The 15142-nt window shown below is 40.7% G+C and overlaps 1 protein-coding gene across 2 annotated transcripts in view; it reads right to left on the bottom strand.

Moving 5' to 3' along the window:
• Nucleotides 1–12703, bottom strand: part of BRWD1 (bromodomain and WD repeat domain containing 1) — a 51492-nt gene extending 38789 nt beyond the window's left edge. For both annotated transcript variants that reach the window (XM_088539354.1, XM_088539355.1), the window contains exons 1-12: nucleotides 12631–12703; nucleotides 12441–12499; nucleotides 12275–12304; nucleotides 12008–12067; nucleotides 8604–8754; nucleotides 7315–7413; nucleotides 6650–6810; nucleotides 5850–6071; nucleotides 3427–3527; nucleotides 2215–2285; nucleotides 1260–1360; nucleotides 535–575 (exon numbers count right to left, since the gene is read on the bottom strand). In XM_088539354.1, coding sequence (XP_088395480.1) covers nucleotides 535–575; nucleotides 1260–1360; nucleotides 2215–2285; nucleotides 3427–3527; nucleotides 5850–6071; nucleotides 6650–6810; nucleotides 7315–7413; nucleotides 8604–8754; nucleotides 12008–12067; nucleotides 12275–12304; nucleotides 12441–12499; nucleotides 12631–12688 — 1154 coding nt within the window. In that variant the 5' untranslated portion in view covers nucleotides 12689–12703. The remainder of the gene's footprint in view (nucleotides 1–534; nucleotides 576–1259; nucleotides 1361–2214; nucleotides 2286–3426; nucleotides 3528–5849; nucleotides 6072–6649; nucleotides 6811–7314; nucleotides 7414–8603; nucleotides 8755–12007; nucleotides 12068–12274; nucleotides 12305–12440; nucleotides 12500–12630) is intronic.
• Nucleotides 12704–15142: the final 2439 nt, after the last annotated feature.

Raw genomic sequence — 15142 nt, 5'->3', positions numbered from 1 at the left:
TCAAAGATAATCCATGCAAGCATGACGGATCAGCACGGCACAGTATGCCAAATACAAGAATAATTGTAGAAAAACATATTTAAAAGGAATAAAATTTTAACTTCCTAACCAAACAAGCTAGTGCTCTTGTCAAAACTATCTTGCTTTTAAAACAAAAAGGGACCCAGTAAAAAGAATGCTGTACCTTATGACTGCATTTCAAGTATGGATTAAGATTTTCAAATCAATTTACACAAACACACACCTTTTTTTCCCCCCAAGACAGTTGCACTAATAAGACACATATATTATTAATCAAAGAGTGATAGTATCCCTCCATATACTAAAAAGCCACTTAAAGATATAATCTAACAAAGTTCAATGGGAAGCTGAAGCATTTAACTGGAATTTCACAATATTCTCCTGGATTAGCCCAAGTGTCTACCTAAGTAGAATTTTCCTGCTGGAAATCTCCACGTGAAAACAGTAATACATTTTTAACTCCGCGCGCCCCCAAACTACCATTTATTTACATTTGGGTATCTTTCAACATACCTATCACCACTATTAGAAAACTGAATGCTGTCAACTTTATCCTGTAAGAGAAAAAGTTAAGCATGTTAGAAATCAGATTTTTTAAACAGGAAATACATTTCTGACAAATCTGAGATGACAAAAAAATATATTTATAGTTTCAAAAAGTTTTAACTGCAGGATGAACCAATCCCAAAGGCTTACTAGAATTCACTATTTAAAATGCAAGTTTTAAACAACATCCCACTAAACATGAAGTGCTAATTTAATTGTTTACTATTAATTTGGCAATCAACTACTTTTTCAATGAAATTTGATGTGTACTTCCAATATTCTAAACCAATTATAATCCAAAGTAATGTGTTTCTCCCACTGACTCACACAGTCCTTAAATATAAAATTCTTTTTTTATCACAGTGAGGGAAAAAAAAAAAGTAGTAGATAGCATACCCTGCTTAGATTACCTCCTGGAGCTGAAAGTCTTCTCTGCATACAGTGATAAGGCTTAATCAATATCAATCAATTCTATAATCTAATGAATGGTTAAAATGATATCAAGTATACTTTTACATTTTATCCTTCCATTCATTAAAACAGCCAACTCGTATTTTGAGACTACTGGTTGAAATTCTGTACAAATTCTCAAAAACACTCACTAAAAGAACTACAAACCCATTAGTGACATTAACTTGCAATTTTAACAATGCTTTGATCAACTAGCTACTGGAGTTAACAGTCTTACTTACAGCATGACTTTCCAATTCAGCTATTTTCTCAGGCGTTTCAGAGCCAAAATAATACATTCTGATGACATGGTCTGTACTCCCAGTTGCTAAAAACATACCACCTAAAAATCAAACATAATTATGCTGGTAGGTAAGAAATTAAAACAGATCATCAACATTTCTCAGATACCTATAAATAAAGCCTGAAGATTATCAATTTTCCTATGGCCTTCCATTGCTATACAAAGGTAGAATGAAATTCTCTTCCCCTCCTTCCCTAAAGCTTTCAGACATATGAAAAATGCAAAGTCGCATTCAATATTACAAAGATGTAAAAAATGCACAATTAAGAGAACGCTGAAACGCTTAATATTATTAATTGTGCACCAGAGTAATTACGCAGAACACATCAAGTCACCATGATCCTATTATTGTAGCATAAATGTCAATTGCGGCAGGAAAATCACTTAAAAAAACACACATTTATAGATTTATTTATGGATTCAGTAAGAAGGTATGTTTCTGACTATTCCTGTATACAGCCTGGCATAGAATCAGGAACTAATCTAGGTAACCGCTGCCACTTCTGATGACGGTGGTGTCTTAAGAGACAGATTTTGGGAAGCCCTAAACATTATGCTAAGGAAAAGCATAACATCATACTAAGGGCTTAAACAAATATAAAAAGTCAGTAAAGAGGGTTATAAAGTAAATGAGCAAGAGGTGATTGTTATTTCTGTAGGCTGCCAGCAGCAAATGGAAAACTGAACCATTTAGTTTAGCCATCTTTTACTGTAAGCCACACTAGCCTATGATAAACTTAAGATAACAATTCACATATATACAATTACATACTACACATCACCGTTATCTGCATATTTTAAGTTGCCATAATCAGCCAGCTATAAACTCTTCAAGCAGAAAGGAGAAACCACAATGCTAAAACAAACCACTAACCAACCTGTACGTTACTCACCTACACTGAACGAAGAACAAAGCATCTGAACCCCCGGTCTAGGCTTCTCTGTGAACTTCAGTGGCCGATTGCTTAAAAAAAAAAAGTTGCTTGAAACAGGACACGCCATGCAAAACTTAGCTTTTATAAGCCTCTTAAAACATACTAGTATGTTTCTTCTAGCACATTTGACATAATTGCTACTTCTTGAATATACACAGTAGCATCTGTGCAACTTGTATGGGAGATGACAAACGTAAAGTTTGCTTTTCAAAATGAGTGTGTACACATACACACACAATACTTAAAGCTCACAGACAACTTTTTCTGCAAAATGCTGGGTAAGCTGGTACTACCTAGCAAGGACAATGTGACACGGCAGAAAATGTATGTCTTCCCTCATCTTTCAGTATAATTTACCACTTCCACGATATATCCAGAAGTACACAACCACTGTCCTCCGATCGTAAAATTCCAATGGAAGAGAGCATAAGGTATACCAGATATCACATTACAGAACCCTTTGGAAATTTGTAAGATTTTGCAGCGCAGAAAGTTAAATACAAGTTTTAGAACACTAAAACTTGTACAAGTACTTGCACAGTACACTGTGCAAACAGACTAACTTCCTGTTCACAAAGGATGTCAAATCAACTGGGAGACTGTGTACTAGAATCTCATATAAAGTAGCTACTTAAGAGTAAGAACTATACTAGGTAGAAAAACCCATACACATTGTGCCACTTAAAAGCATTGGAGGTTTTTTCTCATTGTTTTTCTGCTCTCCAATGTGAGCATTTTCTATTTACCAGGCAATTCCATTAGAAGAATCATCTTATCTGTATTTGTATGATAAAAGGCACACAAACACAAAGTCATGAGAATTTTGCATTGAGAACCACCGATGATTACATCCTCATAATCTTATTTAAACAATATTTGCATCTCATTCAGTGCACTAGATTCATGTCATAGGCAGAATAATTAAAAACACAATTAAAATAATCTCCTCCTAAAGGTTCTTCAGATGAAACCATCTCTCTTATCGGCCATTGTTGCAGTTCCGCTATTTTTAAAATCATTAATGAATTAAAAACAAAATCTTTCACCCTCTAAAGTACAGACATTTTCAAAACAGTTGTTCTAATATAAAATTGTTTTATATCAGGCAACATTATTTCAATCAAAAAGACTATGGCATAGAAAGAGATAATTAACAACCCAGTTACGTACTTGAATTTCATGGAATCTATGTCCCATTGCCAAAAGCAAACAGTTCCATCAGCGCCAGTAGAGACCATATACCGCATGGATCCTTTAGCCATTGGACTAAACTAAATATTGGGGGGGAGGAAAAAGTAAGTAAAATCAAGTCCATAAAGAGATATCTAGAATCTGAATAGGAATTTATAAAAATGCTCATGTAAAATCTTGAATTGTTTTAGGTATTTTCATTAAAACAATTAAAATCAGTTGTTGAGAAACGTCAAATTTTCACTGCTTATTTTTTGCATCATTCACTGAAAATTTTCAATATGAAGTAACAACCATAACAGAGGATGGAAGAAAAGAAAAAGGAAGTTACACTAGTCAGGGTCACTTTTTAAATTATTTAATTAAACAGAGCACCAGTTATGAGGCAGCTTGAAAAGGTGCAACCCAGCATCAAATACTAATTTATAGGAATTCCTCACACATGCTGAAGGTATTGCTTAGAGCTACTCCTTCTGAAAAGGACACAGGACACAAGGTGCTCAAACTGTCCTCCAACTATTACTACTACTACTACAGTGAAAAACCTTAAACCTTAGTAAAGTGATAATGAAAATATCTAAGAGCTATAAAGACAAACTCACTACACTATCAGAAAAAAAAATCCTCCCCCCCACCTTTTTTTTTTTTTTTTTTTAAGGGAAAAGAACTGCATGAATTGTTTTGTACTGAACTGCACAACCTGCTAGGTAGAAACTCTTCATCTCTCCAAATACAGGCCTGTGTCTCAGAAGCAAATCCAACAAAAGTCTGGATAATAAGCTACTTTTTCTAATTTAGATACATAAATATTACGCGAATACACATCTGCACTTTTGAAATAAGTTATATTTTTGCAATTAAAATACAAAGCATATAGCAGAAGAACTAACATACTGTATTAGAATACCAATCACCAAATGTTCCACCCCTCGAAAGTCTCTCCAGTTCCAACAGCTCAAAATTACAGGGAGCTGCCTCCAAACAACCACCAAGCATATTACCTCTTAAGAAAAATACCCTGACTAATTATTTTGGCACATTCCTCAGTGTTAATGTAGCTCCTCTGAAATCTTAATCTTTAATTTTGGGAGTTCAAGAGTTCTTTTAACTATCTTCCAGTCACGAGTTGAAGGGAGGCAAGAAACTTGTTCCATAAGCAGGTTTCTCTTTTTTTTTTTTAAGTTAAATATTTTTGATCCTATATATATATACACATATATACACATATATATATATACACACACACAGTATTACAAATGGATATTTATATATTTATGCAGATAGTGACATAATTTTGATAGTGAAATAATTCTAGTCATCTGAAAACCAGTGACATTTAAAAAAATGACAATTAGTTGCTATTCACATGCCAACCTTGATAGAAAAAAAGAATACCAATCCCTTGCATTTGTACTTATCAAAAAGATGTGCGCTTGGAGAGTGACAGCTCAACCTAGTAACACTAACCACAAAGTACTTTTCTCCACAAACACAAATAGAAACTTTCACCTTCAAGAAGTCGCAATACAAAAGATTGAAGGTGCTATTAATCTAGAGTTTTCAAGTAACTGTTTTCCAACTTCAGAAATCAACCAAGAAAATGAGTTATTTCCCTAGCACCAGTACAATGGCCAGCTAACCTAAAGGCATCCCATCACTCTTAAGGTTCACTATTTAAAACTGCCTCTTAACTTTCCAAATGGATGCAACTGCATCTTTTTTGAACTCAGATTATTTCATATTTTCTACAGTTTTTAAATCAAACATCTTTAAACTTTCTACACCACGCTGTTGGTGAAACTTCTTGATTTTTGAGTTTCATGGATCGGCTGCTTCTTACACATCTCCACTCTTCATGCTTCAGTATATCGAAACTTAAACAGATACATATATGCTCCTTAAGACCAACGGAATTTTGTGACATTTAAGTTACACACAGAAGTTTTAACATTCGTAACATAGCAGTCTGGCTGACTACACAGTGTTTCCTATGCTAGTGCTATTTAATTAGAAGTGAGTGAGAAACGTAGGGAAGAAAAAGAGGGGGTGGGGGGCAGACACCTATACTATACCAAAAGTATAAATTAAATCAGAATAGAAAGTTTATGGACTACTGAAACAATAATATTACATTTGCTTCACTACACACTGCTCTTACCACACATGTTCACCATTCTTGTATTTTAAGTACTGATTTTCATTTACAGAGCTTAAAGTCCTTTTTTTCTGACAGAAATCAGAATTGGTAATGTATGCGACTAGAGAGTGCAATTTTACTTTCCTATTTTTAATATCTCATTTGCTACATACGAAGAAAATAAGTACTGTCTGCTTAGTACAACCTCTAGCAGTACATACCATATCTCAGGACCACAGGATACATGCATTAACTCAGCACATACCTGCAATGAGGTAATGGACCCTGTGTGTCCATGGAGGACAGCAACCGGCGCGCAAGTTCTGAGGCACCACACTCGGATCATTTTATCACAGCTTCCAGCTGCAATCATGGTGTTTTCGTAGTTGACGGCCATATCTGAAATCTCCGCTGAATGTCCTCGCAATGTGGCAAATAACCGACCATTATGAGTCGACCAAATTTTTACCAAACAGTCATCTGAGCCCTGAAGAGAAATATATGTTAAGCTTAGAAAAGAGTTCATAAAACATTCAGGATACCATGAGTCACATTCCCTTTAAGGAATCCAGCTATATTATTTCCCCCCGCCGCCAAAGCTTGGCAAATGACAAATCTATTTCAAACTATGCATGTTTTATGCACGCTGGCAAAAAGTAAATCGTATGACTAATAATAAAGAGAAGTGTTTAAACACTAGTTCAGGAATACACTACAATCATCACAAATGTACCCCACATAATGCAGAACACCTGGATATAATTTGGCAGGGTTCCTTACAGTACTGGCAGCTAAATAAAAGTACTGAGCCATGAAAGGAACATCTCCTCTACCACTTCATAAGGAGTATGGGACACACTGAACATATAAGTATTAAGTACAGCAATGTCTTGCATTCTTCTCACTGTTAAATACATCAAGTTGTTTCACTTGAGAACTGAAATGGAACCAATCAACTATATTTTAACACATTATTGTTATCTACCCACAAAAAGTAAGGTGCATTTAAGTTCCTTTCCTTGTATCCATCTAGAGTTAGTTTTATATTTAGATTTATCAACTCACAGTAAATATCCTATGTCCAGTCCTATCGAATGCAACACAGTATACAGAAGAAAGATGTCCAAGAATTCGTCTGTGCATCTTTATATGTTGATACATACATCCTGGAAATGAAGTACTGAATTTTGCATATCCAGTTAGCTGCTTTGCTCGATATACTTCCACTAAAACATAAAGAGACCAATGAGTTAATGCACTGATGTACAAAAAAGTGTATTATAATCATCATGTCATTCATCATTCAGTAATATATTAAAGACTTACTAAAAGTGATTTTGAGATTTCGTAGAGGTAATCTGGCTTTTTAAACTTGTAATTTTTCTATATATAAAAGCAGGACAGTATTTTAAACTTGCTCCAAACAAAACTTCCTTCTGTAAATATGATGTGGTAACGGCTGTCCTTACTTTCCCATGGCTTGCTATTCATTAAGCCTTACAAGAACCCTTCTATCCAAAGGCCACTCATCTGCATTTCCTGTAGGTTTACTTACTTAACAGACAGCCTTTATAGAAGATAAAGGTGTAACCTAGACGCCAACATGTCACTGAGCAGTGAGCAGACCTTCAAACCCCCCACCAAACAACTGTGCCCGCTCTACAGAACGAGCTGGGAGGTGCAGTCCTGCGCAGACGAGAGCCGCGTCAAGGCGCACGTTGCAGGCTCACCCAGATTCGGTGGCATGCCGTAGTTCACCGGAATTTCAGGAGGTCTTCCTCTGTGAAGAGCAGCAAATGCAGAGCCCTTCCAAACAGTGTTCCTGCAATCTTTAAAATCAACTAGTTGAAGTTAGTCATAAATACTTCTAAATACTTTTTTTAAAAATACTTTTAAAATATTCATTTTAAAACTTCCATGTCAGCTACTGTTCCAAAACACAACAGAAGTATCTGATAAAGTTTCAACATTATGTTTGAGAACCTAACAACTGAAAAACCATAAACTCACAAGCCCTCAAATTTTTCACGAACAACTGCAAAAGGGAGGCAGTAGGGATGGTTGGACAGTGAAGAGCATTTTTATCAATTTAATAGAGCAACAAATAAATCTTTGAAACTACTCATAAATGGCAATATGCCTGCCACTCAGATAACTCAAAACTAACTTTTTGACTGGAATTTTCTACTCATTCTCAGTGCATTCTCAGCACTTAAAGCTTTCACGACTAAGTTACTGCTTAAGAGAAAATTTCCCTTCATTAAAATTTGACAAGCTTGTGCTGAAAAACTTACAAGGCTGATTTTGAGAATATCACAGTCATTCAGTGGGGAGAGAAAAAAAAATGTCCGCTAAACCACCTTTGTATCATGGCATCTAGCTACACAACAGAACTTCATATAAACATATATTAAAAAAAAGAAAAAAAGCCTAAAGCTTAAGTCTATTTAATAAATATCAAATAACAAGTTACGTATCTACAGTTCTGTATTTATTCACCTTAGATTACGGACAATGGCTTTGTTTCTGCGTAAGTACACAACTGTGCTTACATAAGTACACACTAGCTTTGATGCCATCTCATTAAAAACATAACAAAAAAAAACAGAAAAATGATGCTCCTCTCTGACTTGCATCACAGTAATACAGCTACCCCATTCAAAGAAAAAAAATGGGCTGATATCAGACTGTGTCTCAGCGTCAGGAGATGTCAGAAAAGTAGTGTTGTTGTCCTAAAGTTTCATTATACTGCAGTAATGCTAAAAACTAGCGGCATTTGGAGGCTTCAGCACTTACAGCGCCAGCATTTTCTGTTATATAACTTAAGATCTCATTTTCACATAAATCAATATAGAGTTACACTACTAATACACATATCATTGGTGTCTTGGTTGAGTAATGGGAGTACAGAAGTGAGGGCTTTCAGTGAAAGCTCACTGCCAATCCAATATTCCAAAAGTCCTTAGCACATACTTATTAAAATGTATCATGCCCATTTCAAATAATAAACAATTCATACCTTTTGCTGTACGTAACAATGACTGCCTCCCTGCACCAAGTAAGGAATTCACTCTCGAAATGCTGGGTGGTATCTCCTTATCCAGTATAGGGCCAATACGCTTGCAAATTTGTAGCAAGTGATCTGGAGCCACATGTTTGTTCGATAGCACCTGACAGATATTTAAGGTTTAAACACATATACAGTACATTCAGAATAGACAAGCCTAAAAATAGCAGCATTCACACCAATATTTAAACATACCTAATTAGGTATAATATACCTAAGTTCAACTTGGGGACCAAAGTCAAGTCTATAAAGCACTTATCTAGTGAACTTAGTAAACAATCTCCAAGAATAGGACTGCTGTATTAAAGCTGCTTATTGAACATCAGCATTTTACTACTGAAAAATCTGAAATATTCACACAAAGAGCATCTATTTCTGAATGGCATAATATAATCACTGTCCTTGCCAAACTCACCCTGAAGGAAAAAAATAAATAAATAATGAAAAAGTAAAACAAATAACCATACTCTCATAACTCAAGGTCATGGAAAAAAATGTAATCAAGTGCAAGAATTGATGCAACTAGTACTTCAGTTGCTCATCGCTTGTTCAGTAAGCTTGTCTAACAGGTCTGATTACGTATACAATCACCCTGGAAAAAAAGTTTCCTTGAGGAACCACTACTACATAGGAAAAGACTACCTCCTTAATCAAGAGGATCAAGGCAGTCATCTCTCCATTCAAGAATGATTCCATAATATCTACATGTAACAACTGAAAAAATACACTCCCACACACTCCATTGTCTCCACCAAAACTATATGTGTGTTTTACTCCTCACTGTCTTCCTTTCTCAAAGTTTGATGGAAAGCAAATCTTTCTCCAACTACCCTATCAACCACAATAAGGGAGAGTTCAAATGCACAGAGTGAAGTTCACACACACTTAAGTAAAACAAATCACCAGCAACACGAATTCAAAACTGCTGGAAAGGTCTGAATCAAGCAGGTAGAAGCAGCCCCATGCCTACCTGGCTGTATTACAGCCAAGCAGCTACTCCCCATCCGATGGCACAAGAGAGACAAACCCACATCAACGCAGGATGTGACCCTGCGCACATTGAGTTCAGGGACAGGCTCATGCTTATGATGCTAGCCCATCAGAGCACTGACTGAATATAAACAAGAATTTCTGACCACATCAATCTCATAATCAGAATAGTAGGAATAAAAAAAAAAAAAAAAAAGTTACGTGTTGGCAGGTAAAATCTATCCAACAAGAAGTAGCCCAGATATAACTATATCTTATGCCAGTATAGAAGTAAAAACCTTCCACAACTGCTCATGACTTAAGAAGGCCAGGAAAAAATTTCAACTCTTTTCAACTCAAAATGGTTAAAACACCATTAATACTCATATTTAAGAGTAATATAAAGCAGAATGCAATGATTGTATTAATAGTAAAAACTCAAGCTGAAAAACAAGTAATATACATAAAGCTTATAGGATGGAGAGGATTTTGTTTTGTTACAGTAGCAAAACAGTCAATATGATCACAGAGCCAAGCATATCCACATGAACCAGGTGAATACAAGCTGAAGTATGAGAAAATATACTTCAGAGCAATCTAAAGGTCGTATTTTTTTCATAATTTTCTTCCAACGAACTTGCTGTTTGAAATGGCCCTCTGTAGTACCAGCCAAAACACTCAGCATATGCAGCGTCAAGCATTATAAACCATCTTGTTTGTGTGCCATTATCAGGAAGTACATATTCCACGTGCAGTCCCTGGGGCCAGCAGGTTTACAAAACCTGGTGATACTTTCCAGACAATTTCACTCAGATTTTAGAAAGAATGTTTATTTAAAACTCGTGCTCTGATTCTGTGACAGACAAAAAGAAATAACTGCACCACAATCCTGGAAAACCGAACAAGAAGGTGGGACCAGCTGGACAACAAGTAGTTCTCAAGGACTCGCAAAAACAGAAAATGTATTTTCTAAAGATTTCTAAAGGAAATATATTTGTGATGCTAGTATTTCAGAATAAATATAACATATTTTCTGAAGGTTCTTTTATATTTATTCTGAAATATCAGCAGGATGTATTTCCTTCAAGTGACTGGGGAAAAAGGGAGAACACTGTACATACACACAAAAAGCAAATCCACTGTAACCAAAGAAATTTATGTATAGCAACATATCCCAACTTTATCACCGTTTTCCAGAACAACAGAGGTAAAAAAAAAAAACTATAACAAAAAACACTTTAAAAACTTCAAAATCTAATACCACTGTTACATTTCCTAAATTCAAGTCAGAGCTTGAAAGAATTCCTGTTTAGCAAGACTTCGCTTTCCATCTACTGACTGAAAGCATTAATTTAAAAGCTCATTTACCATACCAACCAGTTACCAGCAAGTGAAATGCAAGAGAACTGGAATTCAGGTTGTCATTTTATTCAGCACTTCAAATAGAATGAAACTTATTTCTAATTTCATTTCATTTTCTTAACTTTCTCCTCTACGCAAAAACTCCTACGAGATTTTTCAAATCATCTCGTTTGTGCAAACTAACTGGTAAAAGAGAATTCAGTCAGGAAGAATGCCTCAAGCTTTAGGAAAAAATAAATAAAAAACAAGAAAAGTAGACACAGGAAGAACAAACATTTGTTTAAAGAAGATGAGATCAAGGAGAATGATGCAGCCCATCAGCAAACTCCACAAACATCAGCAGAAGCCACAGCTTCACAAGATTTAACTGCCAAACATATTTTTCTGTTTTTAAGCAGCAGCAAAATAAAACATTAACGGAAAATATATATATTTTGCATTCAGAGATGGCCAGAAGGAACACACCGAGTTCTGCTACAGCCAGCGGCACAAGGCCTCGCGTCCACACCGTTCGGAGACCCCTCGCACCTCTCTCTGGCTGAGAGACCAAGCAAGCTGCCAGGGAGAGGCCGAGGGCGCCAGGACAGGCACCCCCGACGCCTGCGAGGGCGACTTCGCTTCCCAACCTGCTGAGGGAAGCGACGGAGGGGGCCAGCCACAAAATAAATACCGGCCAATCACAGCGCGCTTAACAAACCCGCGCCCGGAACGCCGAAATGCAACGCTGCTCGCCATTGGCTGCAGCCGTGTGTAGGCAGGGGCGAGCGCCGGTGCCCGGCGCCAGGCTCCACCTCGGCTATGTAAACAATATCCGCAATCGGAGGCGCCGCTCGTGGGCTTGCTGGTCGGATGCGAACAAATTACAGGCCATTTCCAAGCCCTCACACCCCCAAAATAACAGTTTGCCCCCATGTTACTAGAACCGGAATGGAGCTGGGAGTTAAAGCTGCGGGCCTAGTTTTAAAAGTAGAAGCTCGAACACCAACGTTATCATCCCAATTAAAAGGGTTAAAAAAAATTCTCACCAATTCTTCGTAACTTCTATAATGCTCATTTCCTTCCCAATCCAACCTTTTAGGAAGCAGCTGAATCAAGAGAGAAAAAAAAATAAAAGCGATTAAAGGTGTGTATGTGTTTGGGGGGGTGGGGGGGGTCACATCCAAAACAATGCGCGGACGGGGAGAAGTTGGGACCCGAGAGTGGAAGCAACTCGGGTGACTCGGGCAGTTAGAAGGAGCCTCCCGAGCACGGCGAAGGGAGGCGGCCCCACGAGCGCGGCCGCGCACACAGACCTGGTGCTGCTCCAGCTCCTGCACCAGCACCTGCGGGGAGAGCAGAGACACAAACGCGCGGCGTCAGCGGCAGCGCGAGCCCCTCGCCGCGGCTCCGGCGGCGGCCGCGGGAGGGCCGGCGCGAGGGGCCCGGCCGCTCGCCGCGCCGCGGGCGGCAGGGGCTCACCTGGAGGGCGCCGCGGCAGGGCCCGGTGCTGAGGAAGCGCGCTATGAGGAAGTAGAGCTCTGCGGGAGAGAGCGGCGAGGCGGGCGGGCCGTGAGCGCCGCAGCCCCCGCCGCGCCGCCCGTGAACATGGCGGCGGTGGGGGGGCGGGGGGGAGCGGCGCCGGCTCCGCGGCCGCCCCTGGCGCTTTTACCTGATTCAACGAGCGGCGGAGAGGCGCCGCCGCAGGAGGAGGCCGCGGGCTCGGCCATGGCGGTGGCGGCACGGCGGCGGCTGCTGAGGCAGGAGCGGGACTCGGGCAGCGTCTGGCGCGGGCAGGGCCCGGCTCGGCACGGCCCTGTCAGCGCCGCCCTCCCCCCGCCGCCCCCTCCTCCTCCCTCCCTCCGCGCTCTCCCCCCGCCTCGCGCGCTCCCCTCCCTCCCTTCCTTCCTTCCTTCCTCCCTCCCCCCAGACGCCTAGCGCGGCCCCGCCGCCGCCGCCATGTCCGCCGCGCGAGCTGCCACGGCGCCGCGAGCCGCCACCTGCGCGCCCCGCGGCGGCGCGGCCCGAAAAGTAGTCCCGCTCTCGGGCCTCCGCCAGGGGCAGCGCCCGCCACAGGGCGGCCGCGGGGACGGAAGGGCGGCTGCGCCCGCGGAGCGGGAGGCGGCGGCGGAGACCGGGGCTGCGCGGGGATGGGGAGGCTGAAGGCGCCCGGCGGAGGCGCGGGCGGCCGTGGCGCGGAGGGATCAGGCGAGGGCGGCGTGCGGTGGCTGCGGGGCGGGGCTGGAGGCGTCACAGTGGCTCGGGGCGCGCGGACGTTCGCGGCCGTTGGCCCCGTGCGGCCGTGTGCGAAGCCAGCGGCTACCGCTGCCCCCGGGTGGGAAGCGGTCCTTCCCCGCCCCTCCTTGGAGCCGGGAAAATGCGTTAATTTTGCACTTTCTTCCCGAAGGGCAGCTCTGCCTCGGTGCCTCCTCTCGTCTCTCTTCCAAGCGAAAGTAGCCACCCCGCCAGCTCTGTTAATGAGTGCTGTTGATGGTGGCTTTTTTGTCTCCTCACAAGTTGTTGCTTACCTCTGCCCGCTACAAAGGCTAATGCAAATGTGGCAACGGCCACTCTCGCTTTGTGTTTTAAATCTGGAGCTATCCCTTTCTCCCCAGTATTCCATTCCCCAACTGACATAGCTTGGTATGCACTTTTAGAGGCTTTGAACCTTTTTTTTTAAAAAAAAAATGAATGCAGAAATGGCCTTGTGTTTGTCGATTTGATCAATCTCGCCACTTCAGGCAGGCCCCGATGGCAGACTGTGCCCCTGTCCCTTCCTCCTCGCCACCTGCTAATGACTCCTGCACAATTCAGACTCAGGAAAATAAATAAATAAACGCACACACACAATTCTCCTTAAAACCTCCCCTCCTAGGAGCTGTGCGGTCCTGTGGAGCAGAAGCGCCCTTCCAAGCCGAGGCAGGTCCTTGTGCGGGGCCACTTGCCTCTCTGCAGCTCTCACTGCCAGACCCATCACTTTAATTAAAGCTGGAGGCACTTCAGCATGCTGGCTCTGCTTTAGTTTTAAATAAAGTGTGGCCATCTAGCTGACATGAGAAAATCAAGTCCAGGAGAGCAGTGCAATGTATAAAACTGCCATCTTTTAGCTAGCAGCAGTATACAAAAAATATTTTTGTGACTCAGTACGCTCCTACAGAAACATTTTTTTACTCTCTTCATGCTGTTATTTCCAAATGGACAGTTTGCATTTTGAATAGAGCGGTATATGCAAATTGTCATCAACTGCCATTCCCTACTTGAGAGCAAGTACATGCCCGGTATCATTACAGGAGAGCTCTCTCCAAAATATACCCATGGTGATTCTTGTCATATGAGTTTAAATACCTTCCAAGTCTGTTGTCCACATGCAGGATTGACATCTTGTGCCAACACATACAATTCCTCATCTTCCTAGCTAGTGCTGTCTCTTATGGTTACATGTTGGCATTTCATGTATATGGACGAGGGCAACAAACTGCACTCTCTGCCCTTTATATAATCATCTTCCTTATGGGGTGCAATGTGCTTGGCTGAAAATTAGATTTCCTTCTCCCAAGTGGACGGCTTACGATGAGTGAAGAACTGCACATTGACAGTAGACATTTTTCTCCTCCTAAAAAGGTGCCCAGGCAGCAGTTATCTTGCATTAGATGCTATGAGAACCTTTTCATGGCCATTTCTACATGGATATATGGAGCTCTGGGGATTCGAGTGTTAGAGCTGTGAATGGCATCCCCTCTGTTTACTGCAGAATCAAACAAAGGGCGTGCGGTCAATCCACATTTCATAATTTAAAGGGTTGCTCAGCTACGTATTTACTAGGCATAATGTGTGTCCTTAGCAAAGTATATTTCATTCTTTCAGCCACACCAGGCTCCGGTATTGCTGTCCTTTCCTGCTTTCAATATGAAACATTCGCTGTGCTGCAGTGGGTCACTTCCATAACAAAGCAGAACCCTTTTTCATTTTTCCTCTCCAAACAAATAGTAGAGAGCAGCTCTGATCAAATAAACACTGAATAGAATTTAGACAGGGGATGGTGGAGGTCATCACAAAGTAAAGAAAGCAAATATACTGCGTATGCTACCAAGTGTTATACTACTACTAAAGTTAAAGCAACAAGTGAGGTAATCAGAGGAAAGAAAAAGTAGTAAAAAATCACAGTACAGGCCTCAGAGTATCAC

Source organism: Tinamus guttatus, unplaced genomic scaffold (assembly GCF_059628265.1).
Source record: "Tinamus guttatus ecotype Peru unplaced genomic scaffold, ASM5962826v1 Tinamus_guttatus_pri_ptg001602l, whole genome shotgun sequence".
NCBI classification, from domain to species: Eukaryota; Metazoa; Chordata; class Aves; order Tinamiformes; family Tinamidae; genus Tinamus; species Tinamus guttatus.
This window is presented reverse-complemented; position numbering and strand designations above follow the sequence as displayed.